Source organism: Nicotiana tomentosiformis, chromosome 7 (assembly GCF_000390325.3).
Source record: "Nicotiana tomentosiformis chromosome 7, ASM39032v3, whole genome shotgun sequence".
Lineage (NCBI taxonomy): Eukaryota > Viridiplantae > Streptophyta > Magnoliopsida > Solanales > Solanaceae > Nicotiana > Nicotiana tomentosiformis.
In genome coordinates this window covers 119,972,124-119,990,581 of record NC_090818.1, presented here as the reverse complement: position 1 = coordinate 119,990,581, position 18,458 = coordinate 119,972,124, and the positions used below count along the sequence as shown (strand labels likewise).

Sequence of the window (18,458 nt, the reverse complement as noted above, 5' to 3'; positions counted from 1 at the left end):
AAATCATTAAATCTTGAATGGCAGTTACTATAATAGATTACTGTACTTTTGTATCGTCAACAGACTAAAAGTATTTCATTATTATCAATTGTAGATCACCAAATTTTGGTATTTCTGCTTTTAGTTTTATCACAATTATCAGTTTACCATGGGCATGGAAGTTCACAGGTAGCAATAAACTATTACCTGATTGTATTTGCATAACAGTATTTCCAGACTAAGGCAAACCAATTGATAAACAAAGGAAGTTTTCACCTCGGGAGATAATTTGACAAATTCATCTATAATATGATAGAACAAGGGAAACTTAATTCACTGCTACTTAACAGGGAAACTTACTGCTACTTAACAGTAACAACATAAAAATAAGGTACTGCAGAAAAGGGTGAAAAAAGAAAGAAAAATAACAAATGTTCAATGACTCAAGAGCTCGTAGAATCCTCAATGGAGACACAAATTCTCTTCTCCTGCCAACAATGCATGATATGATGAAGCTTGTTTATTGGTCTGCAAGAAAAATAATGGCCAAAATGCAAGACCTCACTTAAGCTTTTGGCTTGAGGCTCTTGACAGTCTCCCATGTGAAGTCGGGGTCATCACGGCCAAAGTGACCATAAGCTGCAGTCTTCTGGTACCTGAAGTTGCCTCCTCTTAACAAGTCAAGATTGATTGACATCATTCCAGGCCTGAAGTCAAAGTTCTCCTTGATCAGAGCCAAAATATCCTTGTCTGGAATTGTTCCAGTCTTGTAAGTGTCAACAAACACGGAAAGTGGTTCAGCCACACCGATAGCATAAGAAACCTGCACAATACAGCGGCGAGCAAGTCCTGAGGCGACCACACTCTTTGCTGCCTGTCTAACAATATAAGCACCACTCCTGTCCACCTTAGTAGGATCCTTTCCTGAGAAAGCACCTCCACCATGGGCACCCCAGCCTCCGTAGGTGTCAATGATAATTTTCCTGCCGGTAAGTCCAGCATCTCCGTGTGGTCCACCGATGACGAAGCGACCTGATGGGTTGAGGTGGAAGATGGTATTCTCATCAAGGTACTGAGCTGGGATCACAGGTTTGATCACATGCTCTTTCAAGTCCTGGGCAATCTGGTCGTTTGTGACAGTTTCATCATGTTGAGTAGAGATGAGAACAGTGTGAACTCTAATGGGGACCATGGCACCATTGTCGTTCTTGTACTCAACAGTAACTTGGGTCTTGCCATCTGGTCTGAGCCATGGGCAAGTCTTGTTCTTTCTCACTTCAGTAAGCTTGGCGCCAAGCTTAGTGGCCAAAACATGGGTAAGGGGCATGAGCTCTGGAGTTTCATCAGTGGCATAGCCAAACATGTGACCTTGGTCACCAGCTCCAATCTCTTCTGGTTTCTTGGTAAGATGCCCGTGAACACCTTGGGCAATGTCAGGGCTCTGCTGCTCAATGTTGACAAGGACCTTGCAGTTGTCAGCGTCAAGGCCGACATCTGCTGAGGTGAACCCAATGCCTCTGCATGTGTCACGTACTATCTTCTCATAGTCGACAGTGGCCTTGGTTGTGATCTCTCCAAAGACCATAACCATGTTTGTCTTTGTGCAGGTTTCACATGCAACCTTGCTTTCTGGATCCTGTTCTAAGCAAGCATCAAGAATTGCATCTGAGACCTGGTCGCAGAGCTTGTCGGGGTGGCCTTCATTGACTGACTCTGAGGTGAACAAGAAAGTTTCCATGTCTGCCCTGATCAAATTTAAGAGCAAGTGTTAAAACCTATCTTAAAATATTCAATTTACCAGAAAATCAAGGAAAAGCTGCTTGCATTACACATGAGACAATAAAAAGTAGATAGAACTCAGAACTCAATAACAGAAAAGAAATTTAATCATCTCGAGGAACCATTTGAGGTGCTCAAAGACAAAAGAATTCTCCACCTAGAGGCAGAAGACCAGAAGTATTAAAGCTGATGGAATAACCAGAGTTGACCTCCATTATTATATTAACACTTATTTGGCAATATAACTAGGTCATAATTGTAGTGGAAACGTTGTTATTAAAAAGATCTAGTGGACCAGAACATTTTAAGGATCAAATATGCATGAAGATTCATCACAGATTTTAACCCAAAACTCAACTTCAGACATTTTCAAAAATCCTTGGTATTCTTGCTGAGAACTCCATAAAACATTTCCCTAACTTAATGTAAGCAATACAAGATTGAATCATCAATCTGAACACTATTTTAGCTTTTATTCATATGATAATATAACACATTTCCATAATTATTTTGCTGATAGCACTTGTAGACCATACAAGTACAGGATGCAACTTTTCTACTGTAAACACCAGTTTTTAGCAATGAGATTAACACACTTCAAATAACCTTAGAAGACAATATAATAATGAGAGTCAACGTTTTTATTTGTTGCTTTTTTGGCTTTTCCTTTCTAAAATTAACAATGAAGAGTTACATTGTTAGCACTTAAATCACCCAAATTCACGAAAATTTACATTTTTTATGCAGATGCAACACCTTGTACGGAGTTTATAAATGAGATTTGAGTATTACTTCAGATGAGACAACGCAACAATCAAAAATAACTATTTTCCTTTTTCATTTTCAATAATTAACCAAGATCAAACAGGCTTATGCCGTTATACTCACGATTAACACTTAAACTACCCAAATTTACGAAAAAGTACCAAACTTTTGTCGAAATACAACTCTGTGTTACGGTAAAACTAGTTTATCAATGAGATCTGACTACTAGTTTTACCAATATCAACAAATAACGTAACAATCAAAGATAATATCACCAGTAAACAAAGAGATCTAACCATTAACCTAAGTAATGCATGCATAAGCCTCCATATAGAAAATTTACAGAAATTCAACAATTACCAAACGAATCAACATATAGGGTACTCATGTTCACAAATATAACTCAATATAACGAGAATATTCACTGCAAAAATGCAGAGATCTAACTATTAACCTAAGCAATGCATGAATAAGACTCCATATCGAAAAATGTCGAAAGACAAACGCTAAATTTACATACATTCAACTATTACCAAACAAATCCTAACATGTGTGATACTCATATTCATAAATATAACTCAATATAACGAGAATATTCACCTCAGAAATGCTGAGATCTAGATCGTAAATCAACAAAAAATATGCATGAGATTCATAACAGATCTAATAGGAGTAAACACAAATTACGAATTTGATACAGAAAAACGAAAGTAACAACTATAAATTTGCGGCATGGATTTGAAAAACCTACCTCTGAAAATGAAGAAAACTTTGCAGATCTGAAGAATTTGAGAGCAGAGAAGGGAAAGACAAGAGAATTGGATCTGATCTGTGTGAGGTCACGAGTTTGGGGAAGTTGTGGTCCAGTATTTATACACAAGCGAAATTGAAGTGGGAAATGGCGCGTATGATTCACTCGCTTTCTCAATCTCTCTTTTCTTCTCACTTTCATTTCGTACACCAACCAACCTATGGCCCACAATGACCTTCTGTGGGACCCATTTAGCACCACACCTTTTTTTAATTTTAAAAACACGGTTTAGCACCCCAACTTTACCCTCCCTTTGCGGGACCCACTGTTTATTATTTTAACGGTTCAGATGATCCTTAAAATTCAGTGGAGCCAATCTTGAACGTACGTTTCCATTCTATTTTCGGGGGTTTGTGCGTCGTCACATTGAGTCATGACTCACATGTTCTTATTACATGGTTTTGTGCAAGTTTTTCTATCAGTTAGAAGTTGGTGAGAATCTTAAAAAAGAAAGAAAAAATAATAATAATAATAATAATAATAATAATAATAAGAAGAAGAATAATAATAAGAATAAGAAGAAGTTGGTTGGTGAGAATTTGCATTGCAGAGTTGTACGTTGTGTTTTGAGAATTGGATTTGCTTGTTTAAAAGTCGAATTAATTTTTCATACTAGTCGGCTTTTTAACTCACCAACAACGATGTTGGTAGATGTCACTTTTGACCATAGGGAGGAAGTTACCTACTTTTTGACATGATTTGATTTTTTTTGTATATAGTTGGTAGAAGGAAATGAAGTGGTAGGTTTTGTAGAACAAAAGCTTGTTTAAGGTTTCATATTAATTAAATTAAATACTCTTTTTTGCAAACTATATGTCACTTTTTATATGGTGTAGCGTTTCAAAATGTTGAAACATTTGCACTAATAACTCTAGCTATCTAAAGTTGGTACAATATAATAGAATCCTTTAGCTAGTTACCAAATATTTCGGATTTGAATCTTGGGTAATTAAAAAAAATCTAATATGAAATGCTTCCCAGTTGAAGTCAAATAAATTTTTCATTAAGAGTGTCTAAATATTTACTACATATCAGCTACAATTGCAGTTTATCTACTTTATGTAGTTTCTTATTTCAAAAAAATATAGGAACCAATTTAGGATGGTCATCGTATTCTGAATCCCGTTATTCTTTTGGGGGAGTATTATTTTATCTAACTTATATAAGTATTTAAATTCAACAATATTTAACATATTAAATGGTTAGTTTAATTTGTATTATATTTTATCGTTCAAACATTGGAATTTCCGTACCATAACATTTACATAATATGCGAGTCAAACTAATGTTTTAAACTTTTAGTATTCAATTTAATAATGTTACATAAAGAGTCTAACTTCATATCTTCCCTTTTAGCTTTGTGATTTCTAACTTATATCTCAATTAATTAAGAGCCCGTTTGAATTGGCTTATTTTAAGTGTTTTAAGCCAAAATTGCTTAGTGTTTAGATAAAGTAAAAAGGCGCTTTTAACCACTTGTTTTTAAATTTAAATGACAAAAATAAGTCAAAAGCCTTCCTAACTTATGGCTTTTGGCTTAAAAGTCACTTAAAACAAGCTCATTCAAACGAGCATTAAGTAATATAGTACTCATATTTTGTTTGATGTGAAAGAAAAGATGGAAGAAGAAAGAATGCGAAAATCATGTTTGTATGCTTTTTTTTTTAATTTTAAAAAAGATCTTTTTATAGTTTAAGAAACTAGATTATTGCAACTTCTATTTATTGCTTATGAGATTCATCAATTAATTATGAGATTCTTTTTAGAGAAATTATAGCTTGCCTAATTGATTCTTTAATTTCTTTGATTGTTTGGCAGATCTAACATTGGAGAATAAAATCCTGAAAGCTAATAGAGAATATTTTCTTGATTTCTACCGAATCAAGATGAGGTGAAGTTATGAAGTGATAGGTTTGCATTGAATTACACTTTAAAATACCTTAATTAAATAAAAGATAAATTACACTAAATACCACAAAAGAAACAAAATATCTTCTTTAATTATATATACTAGTTATACGATACGCGCGTTGCGCGTGTATCCAACGCACGTATCCCGTCTCAATAAGTACATTTATAAAAAAAAATAACATAAATACTATATTAACTAATTACTTTTGAGTTATAGAATAAGCTTGTGAAGAAACAGTGATAATAGTAGTCCTCAAGCATCCTAGTCAATATTTTCAACTTATAATTTACTCATTACTATATTTTACAAGTTGTCGTGCTTCTTTTTATTTTCATCAAGAGCACATAAACTCTTGAAGATTTATGAGTTTTTCTTTTTGAAATCTTTTTGATGAGTATATATTCTTAAGTTCATTCTAAAAAACACACACAGGATCTTTTTCTTTTTTTCGCAAGCAAAATGTGAATTATTAAAAAAAAATTAATTAATAAAAAATACTGTAAAAATTATAAACAATTTTTTTTTTGAGAATTTGGCCCAAGAGGCTTATGTTCATTCAACATTCACAATTAAGAATACTAAAATAAAGATGTATTTGTTGAATATGTGAATGCAAAATTTCATTAAAATAAATATGTGAATGCAAAATTTAACTATTAATATAAACACGTGAATGCAAAATTCAACTACTATAAAAAGTTTTTACTCAAAGAAGAACCTGAAAGTCCTTAATACAGTTGTTGCTCAATACGGCAAAGTTTTGATGATGAAAACGTAGAATTGTAGCTTTTTTAATAAAAGTTTTTGGGTATATAATCTGAAACAGGAAGGGATTTATACAAAGTAAAATTATGTATAGCTTAATGGTTTATTAGAAAATAAAGACTCTTAAACCAAAAAGGAAATCAAATTGCTCCTTTTTACCTAATATTTGTTTGAAGAATTAATCTTTCAAAAGTTTATTAACTAAAAAAAATCCTACGATACTTTCTTGAAAGTGAATAAAATTTTCCTAAGTTAGTTGAAAGACAAAACATTTGTAGTTTTAGTTGAATGACGAAAACTTTCCTACTTTTAGTTGCTTGAAATTTTAGATCTAAAAGAAATGGGGAATAATTAAATGATTGTTCCTAAATAGTAGGAAATTAATTAAATGAATATTTCTAAATATAGAAAAATAATTAAATGACTATTTTATCTAGTGTGAATTCTATTGTAAAGGAATATAAAAAACGAATAACATTTCGTTAAAGGCATTCGTGCTTTTAATATAGTATAAATATAAATATGCGTTCCACGTCAAGACTCAAGAGTAACATGGCTTGTAGGGCGGATCTCCCTTTCATTCCGACCAAAAAATGAATGATTAAAATATGATTTAAGACTTAAGAGTAATGCAAATTGCAAACATATGTCAAAGCTCAAATAAGTCTTTTTTGGGTGACCAAAAAAAATCTTGGAGAGCTTTAGCTGTATGTTTGACAATTACTCAAGCAATTGATCTGTTTTTTTGTTCCTTTCACAACTTTTGACCTCCCCACCCCACTCCCCCCCTTTTTTAAAAAAAAATATTATAATCGTGATGTCCGGAAACAGTTTGCATCCATCGACTAATTTCACGGAATACTTTGTATAGTTTAAAAGCATGTTATACTATATTTTATGTCAATTATCGTTTTCAATTTCCTTAAATATTTATTGTTATATTTCTTGCAATTACAAAGATTCATAAATGCTCAATCTCTTTGCAAACATTTGAGTACAATTCAAGCACATGAAGTGAGCACGAGGTACATTTCCAAACAGTTGTTCCAACTTGATCTTGAATTAAACCAAATCCAGTGAAAATAAAATGTGAAGAAAATGCTCCGAACTCTTGACATGTTGGCACATCTCGTTGATTTAATCTTTTTCACCACATTGCGTATAATGAGAATCGAACATCATCCGATGTTAGCTAGTAGATGTATAATGTACTACGTAGCAACAAGGATGGTGCATCGCCTATTTATCGTTCTAGCTCTGGAGCCAAAATGAACACGCATTCTACTGTACTAAATCTTCGACCAAGCATTCTACATTTGTCGAATCCCTTAATTATATAGCATAGTTCGATTGGATATGAAACTTAAGAAAGAACAAATTTTAAAATTTGTGGTCTTTAACGCGTCAATCTCATGCAACTATATATAAAAGTATGTTATTAAAGATAAAATAAAAAATTTAAAATTAAATTATTTCTAAGTGTAAAAGTATGTTATTGGGGTCAAGCTAGTGACTATGGGGGCTTGGAGGAGTAGTGGGGACGCAAACGCTATGTGGACCATGACTGCGCAATGCATTAGGAAAGCCGCGAGAGAGGTATTAGGGGTCTCAAAAGGTTACTCTGATGGTCACAAGGGAGACTGGTGGTGGAATGGAGAGGTGCAAGGAAAAGTAGATACCAAAAAAAAATAGCGTATCTGAAGCTAATGGAAAATGTAGATGAGGAGGAGAAGAGGGTGAATAGGGAGCATTATAAGTTGGCTAAGAAAGAGGCTAAGCTAGCAGTTACGGTGGCCAAGACTGCAGCTTTTAGTCGTCTGTATAAGGAACTCGAGGGTCGATGTGGGGATAAGAGGTTGTTCAGGTTAGCCAAGGCGTGAGAAAGGAATGCGCATGACTTGGACCAAGTGAAGTACATCAAGGACGAAGAAGGTAGAGTTTTGTTAGATGAGGGGCTTATCCATCGGAGATGGCAGACCTACTTCCATAGTCTCTTGAACGAGGAGGGGGACAAGAGCATTGTACTAGGTAATTTGGAACTCTTCGGGAGTCGTTGTGACTTTGGGTATTGTAGGCGGATTAGAGTTGATGAAGTTGAGGGTGCTATGCGTAAGATGAGGAGGGGTAAAGCGACCGGGCAGGATGAAATCTCGGTAGAGTTTTGGAAGAGTGTGGGCAAGGCGAGCGTGGAGTGGCTCACTAAGTTATTTAATATCATTTTTAGAACAAAGAAGATGCCCGAAGAGTGGAGGTGGAGCACGATGGTTCCTGTATACAAGCACAAGGATGATAGCCAAAATTGCAATAATTATCGGGGTATCAAGCTGCTTAGCCATACTATGAAAGTCTGGGAGAGAGTGGTAGAGTTAAGAGTGAGAAGGAGTGTGACTATTTTCGAGAACCAATTTGGGTTTATGCCGGAGCGTTCGACTACAGAAGCCATCTATCTTGTTAGGAGATTGATGGAGCAGTATAGAGAGAGAAAGAAATACTTGTATATGGTGTTCATCGACTTAGAAAAGGCGTACGATAAAGTTTCGAGGGAGGTTTTGTGGAGATATTTGGAGGCTAGAGGTGTACCTGTTGCTTACGTTAGGTTGATTAAGGACATGTATGATTGAGTAAAGACTCGAGTGAGGACGGTTGGGGGGGGGGAGGGGGGAGGCTCGGACCATTTCCTGGTTATGATGGGGTTGCATCAAGGGTCAGCACTCAGCCCGTTTTTATTTGCTCTGGTGATGGACGTACTGACGTGCCACATCCAAGGGGAGGTGCCGTGGTGCATGCTATTTGCAGATGATATTGTATTGATTGACGAGACGCGAGATGGTGTGAATGCACAATTAGAGGTATGGAGGCAGACTCTGGAATCTAAAGGTTTCAAGTTGAGCAGAACCAGGACAGAATACTTGGAGTGTAAGTTCAGTGGCTAGACTCTAGGAGGGGAAGAGGAGGTGAGGCTGGACTCGCAGATCATCCCTAGGAGAGGGAGTTTTAAGTACCTCGTGTCAATTATTCAGGGGGATGGGGAGATTGATAAAGATGTCGCACATCGTATTGAGGCGAGATGGATGAAATAGAAGCTTCCGGTGTTTTGTGTGACAAGAAGGTGCCACCGAAACTTAAGGGTAAGTTCTACAGAGTGGTGGTCAGACCAACGATGTTGTATGAGGCTGAGTGTTGGCCAGTCAAGATTGCTCATGTCCAGAAGATAAAAGTAGTGGAGATGAGGATGTTGAGATGGATGTGCGGGCACACCAGGTTAGATAGAATCAGAAATGAGGTTATTCGCGATAAGGTGGGTATGGCATCTATTGAGGACAAGATGCGGGAAGCGCGACTTAGGTGGTTTGGTCATGTGAGGAGGAGGAGTACAGACGCCCCGATGAGGAGGTGTGAGAGGTTGACATTGGAGGGCCTACGGAGTGGTAGAGGTAGGCCAAAGAAGAGGTGGGGAGAGGTGATTAGGCAAGACATGGCACAACTTCAGCTGACCGAGGACATGACCCTTGATAGAAATGTATGGAGGTCGAGGATTAGGGTAGTAGAGTAGGTAGTTTAGAGTATTCATAACAGTAGTATTAGCACGCAATCTCGTTTTCTGTTGGTAGTAGGTTTTTATGACTAATCGTTGTTCTTTCATTATTGATCACTTTACTGTCTTGTTGTTTTATTGTGCTTTTATATGACTTTTTGATATTGTCCCTTCTTGCCTATATTTTCAATAATGTGGTACTTATACTATCCTAAGCCGAGGGTCTATTGGAAACAACCTCTCTATCCTCTCAAGGTAGGGGTAAGGTCTGCGTACACACTACCCTCCGCAGACCCCACGATGTGAGATAATATTGGGTATGTTATTGTTGTTGTTGTAAAATGAATTATTTTTTTAAAACGGACTAATAAGAAAATAATATTTCTTAAAATGAAACCGACAAGGTAAGTAAAAAAAATATGAGAAAACCAATAAAAGAAAAAAAGAACAGATCATGTGTGGATCCCTAGGGCAGATCCAGCCAACGTGGAAAAGAGGAAAAGAAGTTAGATCCGTTACAACTTACACTTACAAATTACAATCATTGACAGTTCACTTAAAGCTAAGCTAATTTTGCACATGATCTATATAGACCTTGTCAAGTGTTTATATTTGTACTTCTTGGACCAGAGATGATGCAAGTAGGATTTCTCTGTGTCGGTCACACGCTTTTTTTTTTTTTTTTTAATAAAAAAAATAAAATGGTGAACTCGCGAATATTGGACGTCCTAAATGAACAATAGAATTATAAAAGAAGATTTACTACAATTAAAAATTAACTTTAAGTAAAAATAAATTTCGAAAGAGTTGGCCGGAAATGAGGGTCATCTCATTCAAAAGCCAAAATGATAAAATACATATTACTTTTTACTTTTCACTTAAGTGATATATATTTTATATTTATTGATTATTAAATTTTTACCACCAAGTACAATGTAGACAGGATGTAAAATGATGAAGAAAAGTATCGATCACACGTTAAAGAGTTCTTAATCTGTTTGCTTATTCGTTTGTTTAGTTATAACAAAATCATTTGTTTTTCTGTTCACATGATCGGACATTGGAATCCTAGTCATATAAAATGGGCATTGGAATCGTTCAATTCTTTTTTCTTTATTTTTTGGTGAAAAAAAAACTCTACAACTTCTGCGGTTGATTTGGGAAAACCCAAAAAAAAAAAAAATCACCAGTTGAAGCTGACAAATTCTAATTTTAATCTTTTGAGATACCTAATTAAGTTGCATTTTCAATTAATTAGCAGAAACATGCATCTTTGTTATACCCTTTCTCAAATTGGAACATGACTTGGTATTTCATTGAATCCACTAATTAATCTTTCTGAACTATACTTTGCTCAAATTTGAACATGACTTACTATTTCATTAAATCCACAAATAATTAATCTTTTTTCAAATTTGAACATGACTTAGTATTTCATTGAATCCACTATTGATCTTTCTGACCATACTTCTTCTTACTATTTCATTGAATCTACTAATTAATCTTTTTGAACTATCTTTTTTGCTCAAATTTGAACATGACTTACTATTTCATTGAATCCACTAATAATTTTTTTTTCCTCCAAATTTGAACATGATTTACTATTCCATTGAATCTACTAATCAATCTTTTTTGCAAATTTGAACATGACTTACTATTTATTGAATCCACTAATTATAACTATACTGTTTCTCAAATTGGAACTACACTTAAATAGCAGTTTCTTTCTCTGTATAATGCCAAAAAATATTAATAGTCCCACCTCTAAACAAAATCTTTAATCTTTTAATGGATTAGTAACTTAATCCAAGCTGAAGTCCAAGTGCCACGTGAACTAGAAACAAAGTCATTATGCCACTACCCAATATGCCATGAACGTTCCTCAACCCGGGATTTCCCTAAAAAAAGAAACCGAGTTCAAGAGAACGTAATATCAGTATAAACCAATTAACTATGTCTTAATTCTAAATTAGTTATTGTTAATGTAAAAAGAAAGAAGAAATCGTTTTCTTGATGAAATAAGAGTCATAATTTGGACAATTTGAGCAGATTTACCTCAAATAGTGCAGGTAAAATGGTCTGTATAGTCAAAAGAGTTAGGCCAATAAAACCTGTGACAGCATGAGGACTACAATAAAAACAGAAAAAATTAGTTCGACTATTTATCTAAAGGATTTAAGTTATATATATTGACAATGTAATTTTTTTTGACATTATCGGTGTAGTTTAACGTCTTACAACAGGTTAATTACCATTTTATTCATGTTACCAATTGATGTTATCATCAAATTTAACTATAATTATCTTATAAGCAATATATTTTTTACATCATTTAACACATAGAATTTAAACTCTTATATGAATCTATAAAAATTGCAATTTTTTGGTGGCAAGAGATTAAATAAGCTACCTTTCTAAAATAGGCTTATCTGAAGTAAGTAGTGATGTTATTCCACCAGTAGCTCCAAGAGCAAAGAAGAAGAACATTCCTCCTAGAAGTTTTGGATGCAAATCTTTGGCTTTGGCCTTTTCCTCCTACAAATTACCAAAGAATAAAATAATTCATTGAACATTTCAATCAAATAAACAAACAAAAAAAAGTGAAGAGGGCAAGACAACAACAACATAAATCCTTTACGAGTTTAACTTCTGTACACTAACGGTAACGTAAAAGAATTTTTCGTTAAATTGTCCGTGTATATAAGTTGAATCATTTTCGTCAATTCTTACCACATCATCAGAAAAGTGTATTCAAATAAAATAATTCATCGAACACCTCAATAAAAAGCGAAAAATATGAAAAGACAATAACATTAAATTCTTTACGAATTTAACTTTTGTAACACTGACAATATAAATAAAATTTTCGTTAGTTCTTACCACATCATCAGAAAAGCGTATTCGGAAACCAAGGTAAGTCCCATATCCACCCATAGCAAAGAGGACAACAGCCTGAAAAGGGAATTGAATTCTTTTAGCAAATTTATCACTTCAATTTAGTATCATCTGAATTCTTTTGTTAACAGCATACATACCATGTTACCAGGATGACCCCAATGCACAAGCCAATCTGGTAAATTCCATGATTTTACAAGCTCAACAGAAGGACCAAACAAAGACCTTATAGTTCCAGCTGAATCAAAGGACCAACAATTTTTATCAGATTAAATTGTAACATACAATTATAACTTGTATGTCGTCCCAATTCTTATGACATTCTTTCTATTTTTGTACGGCGTTCTAAAATGTATGACATTGTTCTACAAACGATATTATCTTATGTTCCGATGTTGCCTGTATAATATATAGTCAACTAGTATCTCAAACACCGTTCCCAATTAAGTACAGCAACAACAATAAACTCAGTGTAATTCTTACCTTGAGAAGGTAGAGAGACTGTTTTGGATAGACCCTCGGCTCAAGGACCGTTCCCAATTAAATGGTGCACATAAATTGAAATGCAAGCAATAAGTTGTGAAAACAATTCTACTAAGCGGATTTACAACATAACTTAGATATTAATAGTTGCCAATTTGCTTTTAACTAACTAGCATATAAGAATAAAGCAAAGCTATCAAAATGGTTTCTCAGTTCTTGAAACTTGAAAGGATATGAAAGAAGTATTCGACTTTTATGAGATAATTCATACTAAAGTTTTCTATTATTCTTACTAAGAGTCAAAAAGAGTTTTCTTTGAGCAAAAATCTTCAAAATAATACTTACTCCTTCATCTTAAAAGTACTTTATTCAATTTGACAATCTTTAAATTCAACAAGAAACTCCCTCTTTAACATGCCCCATGAATCGGAATTAGTCGGCCCCCAATACAAGTACAAATATCGGGTAGAAAAAAAAAATTCAACAACAAAAATTTGACAAATTTCTAGTCAAATTGGCATTTGGAAAAGGACATGAAAGATACTATTATGAACAAAGAAGATAAGCATTTGTTACTATGGTAACTATTTTCAGGATATGTTAAGAAGTTCAAATGTATTTAAATTATATACATTGACCGACTGTGTAAAAAAATTTACACTGATAATGCACTTTAACATAAGGGGAGTCTCGGAGTAAGTTGTCTCCATGTGATCTATAGGTTATGAGTTCGAGCCGTATAAACAGCCACTAATGCTTGCATTAGGGTAGGCTGTCTATATCACACTCCTTAGGGTGCGGCTCTTTCCAGAACCCTGCGTGAGGGCGGGATGCCTTGTGCACCGGATTACCCTTTTTAGTGCACTTTAACATGTTGTAGGTTACCAAACCGCGGTATAGTAAACTTTTCCTCGGACCCTGCGTAAGGGTGAGATACCTTGTACACCTGGCTACCCTTTTTGGTGCACTTTAATATGTTTAGGTGGTAAACTGCAATATATTCTAGGTTACTAATTTCAATAACGGACTGTAACTATAGTTATCTTTTGGCCACCAAATAAAAGTTTAAACCAATATTACAGCAGTATTACCTCCAGGAAGAGCAGCAGCAAAAATCAACGGCAAAGGACTGAATGAATACAAAAGTGTCTCATTTGTCAAAGACTCTTCTTCCACTTCATCTTCTTTCACTAATTCAACTATATTTATATCAACAATATCTTCAGAATTCAAGTTCTTGTAAGCTAAGGTAGGAGCAAAAAATGCCCTTCTTTTGGCAATGCTAAACATTGCACTTTTAAAAGAATCAGAAGCAAATTTGGAGGAGGTAATTGGTTGAGAACTAAGGAAAGAAAAAGAAGGAGAGGGGTGTTTGGTGAAAGCAATTGGTGAAGCATTCACCATATTAGCCATTGGTAATACAAAGCAAACAAGAATTGATTAATTTCAAGAATCTGAGTATGAAGTTGAATGTATGCTTTGGTTCGTGCACTAGTTAAGTAGTTGTTGGAGATAAGGTAAAAATGGGAAAGGCAAGGAAAGTGACACGACTATACATAAATATGAATATACTAAGCATTTACGCGTGGTCACCACAAGTTATGGAATAGGGATCCTTGCACCTACTTTTACAAAAGTTGTTTGGTTCTTTTTCAGCATAATCGGATGGCACAATTCTGGTGGATTAGGATAATCGACAAGACACTGGCCAAGGTCTCTCCAAACTTTGTAGGAGCATTCTAATATCTCCTTAAGCACCATTAATAGTATCAAAGGGTTGTTGGGGAGTTAGTGCCCCTCCATTTTTAATTCAGAAGTAACGGGAGTCGCCTTTGGTAGGAACGCTTTACCCTAAAGTGAGACTTTCCAAATCGAATTCGGATTATTTGAATCCTACCTTTAGTAGAGAGTGCTTTACCCCCTAAAGTGAGACTTTCCAAATCGAATCCGGATTAATCAAACCCCAAAGCGAATACCAAACTTTGCGGGACCATAAAAAATAATCTAATACACAATAGTCATCGCTTCGGCATGCCCGTTCCTCGTTTTTGGCGTTTTAGGAAAATAAAACAGAAATTCAGCACGATTTTTAAATTTTCGTTAGCTATAGTCCACGCTATCTTTATGAATTCGGGCGACCAACTCTGAATCCCCTAAAATTTTGCGGGACCATAAAAAATGACCAAATGAACAATAACCATCGCTTCACCATGACCGTTCCTCCTTTCTTGGCGTTCTAAAACCGTAAAAAAGAAATTCAGCATGATTTTCAAATTTTCATGCGACCGACTTAGAATCGCCTAAAATTTTGCGAGGCCACAAAAAAAGACCTAATGGACAATAGTCATCGATTAGCCATGACCGATCCTTATTTTTGGCATTTTTGGACCACAAAATAGGAATTCAAGATGATTTGCAAATTTTCGTGTGCTATAGTCCACGCCATCTGCATGAATTCAGGCGACCAACTTAGAATCCCCTAAAATTATGCGGGACCAGAAGAAATGACCTAATGAACAATAATCATCGCATCGTCATGACCATTCCTCATTTTTTGGTGTTTTGGGGCAATCAAAAAGGAATTCAACACGATTTCCAAATTTTCGTGTGCTATAGTCCATGTCGTCTGCATAAATTCGGGCGACCAACTCTGAATAACCTAAAATTTTGTGAAACCATAAAAAATAACCTAATGAACAATAGTCATTGCTTTGCCATGACCGTTCCTTGTTCTTTGGCATTTAGATCCATAAAACAGGAACTCAACATGATTTCTAAATTTTCGTGTGTTATAGTCCATGTCATCTACATGAATTCGGGCGACCGACTATGAATCCCCTAAAATTTTGCGGGATCATAAAAAATGACTTAATGAACAACAACCATTATTTTTCATGATCGTTCCTTATTTTTTGTTATTTTTGGGCAATAAAATAGGAATTCAACATGATTTCTAAATTTTCGTGTGCTATAGTCTATGCCATCTGTATGAATTCGGGCGGTCGGCTCCGAATCCCCTAAAATTTTATGGGACCATATAAAATGACCTAATGAATAATAGTCATCGCTTCGCCATGATTGTTCCTCGTTTATTAGTGTTTTAGGGCCATAAAACAGGAATTCAGTATGATTTTCAAATTTTCGTGTGCTATAGTCCACGACATCTGCATGAATTAGGGCAATCGACTCCGAATCCCTTTAGATTTTGCAGGACCATAAAAAAATGACCGAGTAAGCAATAATCATTGCTTCGCCATGACCGTTCCTCGTATTTTAACATTTTAGGACCATAGAACAGGATAGTCCACACCTTCTATATGAATTCGGGCGATCGACTTCGAATCCCCAAAAATTTTACGGGTCCATAAAAATGACCTAATGAATAGTAGCCATCGCTTCGTCGTGACCGTTTCTCTTTTTGGCATTTTAAGACCATAAAACATGAATTCAACACGATTTCTAAATTTTCGTGTGTTATAGTACACGTCATCTGCATGAATTCGGGCGACTGACTACAAATTTTCTAAAATTTTGCGGGACCATAAAAAAAGACCTAATGTACAATAGTCATCACTTCACCATGACTGGTCCTCATTTTTTACGTTTAGGGCCATAAAACAGGAATTCAACACGATTTTTAAATTTTTATGTGCTATTTTTTATGGTCCACACCATCTGCATGAATTCGGGCGACCGGCTCCGTATCTCCTAAAATTTTGCAGGACCATAAAAAATAACCTAATAAACAATAGTTATTTCTCCGTCATGACCGTTCCATATTATTGGCGTTTTAGGGCTATAAAATAGAAATTTAGCACGATTTCCAAATTTTTGTGTACAATAGTCCAAGCCATCTGCATGAATTTGGGCGACCGGCTCCTGATCGCTTAAAATTTTGCGGGACTATAAAAATGACCTAAAACAATAGTTATCGCTTGGCCATGACCATTCCTTGTTTTCTGGCGTTTTAGTACCATAAAATAGGAATTCAACATGATTTCTAAATTTTCGTGTGCTGTAGTCCACATCATCTGCATGAATTTAGACGACCGGCTCCGAATCCCTTAAAATTTTGTGGGACCATAAAAATGACATAATGAACAATAGTCATCGCTTCACCATGAACGTTCTTCATTTTTTAGCGTTTTAGGGCCATAAAACCGGAATTCAGGAAGATTTTCAATTTTTTGTGTGCTATAGCTTAACAGATTAAAATTTTGTGGGATAATAAAATTCACCTAATGAACAGTATTTATCGCTTTGCCATGACTGTTCCTCGTTTATTAGCATTTTAGGGCCATAAAATAGGAATTCAACACGATTTCTAAATTTTCGTGTGCTATATTCCACGCTATTTGTATGAATTCGGGCGACCGACTTTGAATCCCCTAAAGTTTTGCAGGACCATAAAAAATAACCTAATGAAAAATAGTCATCGCTTCACCGTGACTGTTCCTCGATTTTTGGCGTTCCAGGGCCATAAAGTAAGAATTCAGCATGATTATCTAATTTTCGTGTGCTATAGCCCATGCCATTTGCATGCATCCGGGTGAACGGACCTTCGACCCATAAAAACGAACCTAAGGAACAATAGTCATCAATTCGCCATGAACGTTCCTTATTTTTTGGTGTTTTAGGGAATATAAAACTGAAATTCTGCCTGATTCCCATTTTTCATGTGTTATAACCCACGCTATCTGCATGCATCTGGGCGATCGGACCCAAATCGGCTAAAATTTTGCCGGCCTATCAAAAACGGCCTAAGGAACTATAGTTATCGCTTCTCCATGACCGTTCCTCATTTTTTGGCATTTAGACCCATAAAATTGGAATTTTATCTGATTCCCAGATTTTGGTTTGCTATAGCCTACGCCATCTGTATGCATCCAGGCGACTAGACTCGAAGCGCTTATGTAACGACCCGACCGGTCATTTTGAGTACGGTAGTTTACAGGCATGTGTAGCTCTGTATGAGGTATTTTGACTTGTGTGAATCGTCGGTTTTGATTTTCAAGTTATTCGAGACTGATTTGGAATAATGATTCTCAACTAGGGAGCTTTAAATTTGGAAGAGTTAACCAAGTTTGACTTTTAGCATTTGACCTCGGATTGGAATTTTGATGGTTCCGTTAGCTTCGTTGGGTGATTTTGGACTTAGGAGCGCGTCTGTATTGTGATTTAGAGGTCCGCGGTTGAATTCGGCTCGAAATGGCGAAAGTTAAAATTTTGAAAGTTTGACCGGGAGTGGACTTTTTGATATCGGATTCGGATTGTGATTCCGGGAATTGGAATAACTTCGTTATGTTATTTGGGACTTGTGCGCAGAATGTGAAGTCATTCCGGATTGATTTGCTATGTTTCGACACGACTTATTGAGTTTGAAAGTTCAAAGTTCATAGATTTCGATTTGAGGTGCGATTCATCGTTTTGATGTTGTTATGCGTGATTTGAGGCCTCGAGTAGGTCTGTGTTATGTTATTGGACTTGTTGGTATATTTGGACGGGGTCCCGAGTAGCTCGGATGAGTTTTGGAC

The 18,458-nt window shown here is 35.5% G+C and overlaps 2 protein-coding genes across 2 annotated transcripts; both read right to left on the bottom strand.

The window, feature by feature from the left end:
• Positions 1-231: 231 nt before the first annotated feature.
• Positions 232-3,431, bottom strand: LOC104103657 (S-adenosylmethionine synthase 3). The gene is made up of 2 exons (XM_009611575.4): positions 3,275-3,431; positions 232-1,724 (listed from the first exon to the last, which is right to left on the bottom strand). Exon 2 carries the CDS (start codon positions 1,715-1,717, stop codon positions 545-547), a length of 1,173 nt encoding a protein of 390 aa, XP_009609870.1. The 5' UTR covers positions 1,718-1,724; positions 3,275-3,431; the 3' UTR covers positions 232-544.
• Positions 3,432-11,155: 7,724 nt separating this feature from the next.
• LOC104103658 (uncharacterized) lies at positions 11,156-14,450 on the bottom strand. Its single transcript, XM_009611577.4, has 6 exons — positions 14,016-14,450; positions 12,582-12,679; positions 12,427-12,498; positions 11,957-12,081; positions 11,602-11,674; positions 11,156-11,444 (listed from the first exon to the last, which is right to left on the bottom strand). Exons 1-6 carry the CDS (start codon positions 14,335-14,337, stop codon positions 11,340-11,342), a joined length of 795 nt encoding a protein of 264 aa, XP_009609872.1. The 5' UTR covers positions 14,338-14,450; the 3' UTR covers positions 11,156-11,339.
• Positions 14,451-18,458: the final 4,008 nt, after the last annotated feature.